A 5,732-nucleotide genomic window follows, 5' to 3' on the forward strand; every position below is an offset into this window, starting at 1 on the left:
CACCCCCCGCCCGTTGTTATTTTCTTCCATTTGATATCAGTAAAAAGCTTTAAATATCACAAAATTAATTTGGTTGTAAATGGAGAAACAGTACCAAACAAAATGAAACGAAAAATCCAAAGGACAACAGAAAACCCTAAACAGAGCCTCAAGTTCGGTCTTGGGGTTTTACATATACCAATGACACAGCAGACTGCAAATAACATAATTAGCACAGCAAGGGTAGCAGTACTCGGTGCACAGGGGCCCAGGATAACTGTGCCTAAACCCCTTTTAGAGATCCTAACAGGTACTGTGGCCACGCATTGCTTCAGTAAAATATATTCTTCACACTCATGAGTTCTCAGTTCTCTGCTGTAATCAGATCATTTATCCACAATGTACATCAGAGGACTTTCTTTAGAGATAGCTGAAACATTCCCCATTTATTTTTGTTTTACAATTGTTTATTTTATTCCTTTGACTGCAACTAAGACTCATTGCAGCATACCGGCTTCAGTAGTTGTGGTGCACCAGTGGGCTTAGTTGCTCCAAGGCATGTAGGATCCTAGCTCCCTGCTGCTGCTGCTAAGTCGTCCTAACCGGGGGGATCAAACCCGTGTCCCCTGAATTGCAAGGCAGATTCTTAACCATTGGACTACCAAGAAGAAGTCCCTTCTCCCATTTCAAAATACAGAAATACAAGACAAAAAACCCCCACAAATGGCACACAAAAAGAAACTAAGGAACCAGTTCACAAACCAGGTAAAAGTTCAACAACACTTGCCTCTCTCCAATAAGGTACTTACTCAAATACAAAACAAATTGGCGTATTGCAGAGAAAAAGTCCCAAAGAAAGAGGAAATAAGGTTTATGGCTGTAGACACCAGAGTGACTTACCCAACAGTATGGAGCCTGCTAGCTCTCAAATGTCCATCCAGCTGTCAAGCGCTAGGGCACCCCCTGCATTCCAGGGAATTCTGAAGGGCAGATCCTCCGGACAAGCGGTCCTGGCAGCTTACTGGAGGATTCCCCAACCAGGCCCAGGTGGTCATGATCAGCAAGGCTCTTTACTGGCTTACCAAGTCAAGCTCCCACTGCTTGTAGTAGCTACAAGCCGAGAAAATGAGAGACAGTTGTTAGGGGGCGAGGAATAACTACTTTGCTTGGAGAGCCAGCAGACCAAGGAGATGGTGGACTCCTGTTTCAAAGAACCATCTGGCCTGAGTTAGAATTCAGGCTTCTTGTATACCAAAAAAGGGAAGAAATAAAGTTAAACATTTATTGGTTCTGGTCAGAACTGTGTGAATTTCTTCCTGCAGGCGCTGACAGGCAGGCCAGGTCAGGATGCTTCCTGGGAGCTAAACAAAGGTGTTTTAACTTAATGCTCATTACCTGGGAGGCAGGGCTCCCAAAGATGGGCCATTATGTGTAACTTAAGCTTATAGGCAACATCCCTTTAGTGATTAAGTTGTCACAGAATACAAAAGTTTCCCTATTAGATGATCACCAGAGTAAACTAGCCCTGTACTCTCAAGTCATAGCCATGACTGGCTGCCCCTCCCCCACCCTCATAGCCATCTTATATTACTTTCTGTTTTCTTAGTCATTTTCTGTCTCCCCTACCCCCACCATAATGTAAGTAGCAGGAGAGTCCAGTTGCAAGGTACCCTCAATGCCTAACAACACTTGGTGCACAAGAGGCCCTCCAGAAATAGAGGCTTCGTAATTGAGTACAGGGGCTGCTCACATAGACATACAAATACTCAGACTGTTGTAGAGTTTCCTTCTAGGGGCCACTGTTATGGCTTAGAATTGAGAAGAGAGCATTCCCAGTCGCTCACACAATCCAGAAGCGGAAAAGAAAGACTTCGAGCCTAGCCCAGATGAAGTTGAAGGAGACAGGAGTCAGGAACCCGAGGGACCCGGCCCCCTGCCCTCACTCACAAGTGGCCGCGGCAGTCGGCGGGAGCCAGGCCACCTGCTGACCCGACGCGTGCGGGATCAAAGCGGCTGGGAAGGGGCGGGCGGGGAGTGGCAGGAACCTGGAGGTGTGAGCGAGCTTCCCAGGGGATGGCCGGAGCGTGGGAGCGCAGAGGGCCGAGCAGCCACGGAGTACTGCAGGGACCATCCCAGAGACCTGGGAGACCCGGAGCCAGACTTGCAGAGACCACGCAAGACCCAGAGAGACCCAGCGCAGAAGTCAGGAGACCAGGAAATAACGTGAAAAAGACGGAGACAAAGACGCTGAAAGACGGCGGGACAAGAAAAGGCCGTGACCGTGGACTTAGAAAAATAAACCGGGTTCCAGAGGACAGAAAATAAGAGAAAGAGCGAGGAAGAGAAAAGGAAAGAAAAGCCAGAGTCTTAGAGCTTGAGAGCAGGGACGACCTCGCGCCTCCCTCGCGGAGGGCTGAAAGGACCCCCGGGGCAGGGATCCCAGCGCGCGGTCCTTTCTCAGGGTCACGCCTGCGGAGGTGCGGGCGGAAAGGGGGGGGGGAGAAGGAGGGGTGTGGACAGCCATCCCAGGCTGGGAGGATGGAAGTGTGAGGACGTTCGGAATCAGGGTCTCGACCCAAAGCCTCATACTTTGACACAGAGTAAAAAAGTAAAATCTTAAACAAGAAATACAGACATCTTTGGGGGGAAAGGGGAAAAAAAAAAAAAAAACAACCGATGCATTGGCCGGGAATCGAACCCGGGCCTCCCGCGTGGCAGGCGAGAATTCTACCACTGAACCACCAATGCAAGCGTGCCCTAAGATTTCCTGGATCTACCTTATCTTGTAGAGCATCGTGGTGACCATCTCCAAGTAGCTTTCTAGTCAGGGGCAAGGCAGAGGAACAGTCCCAATAGTAGACGTGGGTGGAGCCCCGAGCCATCCTTCCTTCCGCCTGGATCCGGTCACCCGGCCATAAAGTCGCCCCATATGGCCAGGGGCGGCCCCACACCCGGGTGCGAACTGCCCGGGGCCCCGAGCCTCGCGTGCAGGTGACAAAAACTCAACCCGAGCCCAGGTTCCCAAGGAGGGGGGCAGCGGGGGCTGCTGAGGCCATACATCTGCGCTCCCATTTGGCTCAGGTAGCGGGAGGTGGCATGTGCTGGGCTTCCTGACTGCAAATGGGAGCGCCCTCCCCAAGGTCTGCGCTCCTCTAGCTCGGCCTTTGCCAAGGCAGGCTCCGTGAAAAAACCAAGTTGTGGACGGGAGCTGGGAGGGCTCGGAGGAGCCCCATCCGTCTCTGACTACGAAGCTGTCTTCTGACTCAGTCTGCAACCCTGTTTTGTGTCCGTCCCTGGTATTCTTGCCGTCCCGTTAAATCTCTGATTTTACCTTCTCAGGCATCATTCCGCATTGTGTCATGCTCTTGGTTTGAGGTGGGTGTTGATCCCTTTTTTTTTGTTCCATTTTTTATCTTTTAAAGAAAACTGCCTGCTCTTTGCTCCCCTATAATCACGAGAGGTCCGGAGGAGCGAAGAACCCCGGAGCACACTTATGTCAGGTGATGACCTGGCAGCCCTGGGCCTGAATCTCCTATGATTAGTTTTTAATCAAATACTTCTAACTGGAAAGAGCTCTCCACCGGTGCTTCAAAGCCTCCCTACCTCTTCCATGAGGTTTCCCCCTGCCCCAGTCTAGCCATCCCTCATGATGATGACCCTTTCCCTGAGCACCTACTTCACCGTCCTTCTAAAATAACTACTTGATAACACATCCTCTTTCCCACTGAAACTTGCAGGAATAAACCAGGCCTCCAGCCTATATCTCAGCATGAAGGGTAGCCTAGACCAGCCTAGACAGGTGCCCAGTGGTCACAATGAGTGCATAGATGTTGGGGGAACTGAATATGATTGACTTAGATCGCACAGAGCTTCTTCCACCTCCAGACAAAGTCCCTGGTGAATTAGATCCAGCCAGCACACTCAGGTGACTCTCTCCCAAGTAGGAGGTGACTTTGGGGGAAAGGTGTATAGGATCCAGCTTAGGGGCTGAGGGGTGCTAACTTTTTATTTCAGTGTTAGTGGGGGTACAGTGAGCTCCCAAGAAAACTGAAATAGTGAACGGGTGCGGGGTGGGGGAACTCTGAATTCCCTGAATTCTGTCCCCAAATTACTCCAACTCCCTCTTCCTCTAATAACTTCCCTTCAGCTAGGTTCCCGCCTCATTATACAGCTTTATGGTCCTTAAACCAGCCGGTCCCGCACCGGCCCCTCATTTCCCACACTCCCAGGCCATTTCCACCTTTCACCCTCTCCCTTGTGCCCCTCCCCTTTCCGGGAGCCTCGTGCCCAGGGTCGAGTCCTGTGGGATCCTGAAGGGGCGGGCCCGGGTCCTAACCTCCCCCCTACTCGGAGCCTGAGGGATATAAGGCTCAAGGAGAGCGGAGACTCGGTCCACACTAGGGTCCGGAGGAGCGATGGTCACCCGGGATCGAGCCGAGAATAGGGACGGCCCCAAGGTGAGAGGAGGGCGGGGAGGGAGCAGAGGTCCTGGACTGAGGAGGGGACAGGGTCCCTGAGGGTCAGGGAAGAGGCTGGAGACGCGGGGCTGGAAGGGGGGACCCGAGGAGCCAGGGGCTGGGGAGGAAGCTGCAAACTATGGAGAAGGGGCAGCGTCAGAGCTGTAACTGGGTGGGCGGTAGAGGCAGAGGTCTGGGTGTGGGTGATGGCAGTTGACACCTTGTGCCTTCGAGGGCTTGGGGAGGGCGGCGGCAGAATTTGAGTAAAATAAGCAGGAGGAGCACAGAGCTAAGGGAGGAGGGTGGAAACAAAAATCGGAGAGGATGGGCACTCGCTCCACGCGGGCTGTGAGAGGGCGCTGGCCCAATGCAGCCTTGTAAGAGAAGGTTCCAGAGGCCCGAGCCCGGGTGGAAGACTTCAGAACCAGTGGAGAAGGGTGACCGCACACACGGGTTAGAGGGAGGGGAGGAGGCGCGGGCGCGCTGGGTGTCTCCCTTTCTACACTCAGGGCCGCCAGCTCAGCCCGGCACCTTGCGGCCCACGCGTCTGGGCGCAAAGAGGGCCCCCAAAGTTCTCCACTGAGACAGAGAAAGACTGCACGAGACGGAGACGTAGAGAGAAAGGAGGAGGAGGAGGAAGAAAGACACAGAGAGGGGAGGAGGGAGGACAAGAGTGAGAGAGGAGAAAGCAGAAGACCCGGGAGAGAGAGGAGGCGAGCTACAGAAATTCACTCCAGGGGCGTTGGGAGGGGGATTGGAGAGGGATCGAATGGGCATGGCCCTAGGCTCTCTGGGGTCTTGGGGAAGGGGTGGAGGCCGGCCTATCCCAGCGGCGGGATCCCGACGCCCCCGCGGCCGCGCTGAGTCTCGGTCGGGTCGGCCCCGCTCTCCCTTTCCTGCTGGTCGCAGATGCTGAAGCCGCTCGTGGAGAAGCGGCGCCGGGACCGCATCAACCGCAGCCTGGAAGAACTGAGGCTGCTGCTGCTGGAGCGGACCCGGGACCAGGTCAGTTCTTCTGCCATCACCTGGACCCTAAACATTCCGTCCTCGAGTCCCAGGGCTTCCCACTTGGGTAGGGACATTTGCTGCTTTGGAGACCCTGGCCCCAAGGGACCTTGGAATTCCAGCCCAGCCCCCTTTCCCGTTCTCAGAACGCGATCTTCATCGCTATCCCTAGGGTCTGTAAGTTTCAATACCCGGCTCTAAATTTCACTCCCAGGGTCAGTCAGTTTCAATCTTTGGGTCTGTAAGTTCTCCTTCCTCCCCCCTACCTCCGACCCCTCCCCAAGATAGGCA

General features: G+C 53.8%; 1 protein-coding gene and 1 non-coding gene across 2 annotated transcripts in view; one reads left to right on the forward strand and one right to left on the reverse strand.

The window, feature by feature from the left end:
- Positions 1-2,656: 2,656 nt before the first annotated feature.
- Positions 2,657-2,727, reverse strand: TRNAG-GCC. The gene has a single exon. It is a non-coding gene; the product is annotated as a tRNA-Gly (tRNA).
- Positions 2,728-4,393: 1,666 nt separating this feature from the next.
- Positions 4,394-5,732, forward strand: part of HES7 (hes family bHLH transcription factor 7) — a 5,981-nt gene continuing 4,642 nt past the window's right edge. The window contains exons 1-2 of the mRNA XM_010843202.1: positions 4,394-4,436; positions 5,346-5,441. Coding sequence (XP_010841504.1) covers positions 4,395-4,436; positions 5,346-5,441 — 138 coding nt within the window. The 5' untranslated portion in view covers position 4,394. The remainder of the gene's footprint in view (positions 4,437-5,345; positions 5,442-5,732) is intronic.

This window comes from Bison bison, unplaced genomic scaffold (genome assembly GCF_000754665.1).
Source record: "Bison bison bison isolate TAMUID 2011002044 unplaced genomic scaffold, Bison_UMD1.0 scf7180017864180, whole genome shotgun sequence".
Lineage (NCBI taxonomy): Eukaryota > Metazoa > Chordata > Mammalia > Artiodactyla > Bovidae > Bison > Bison bison.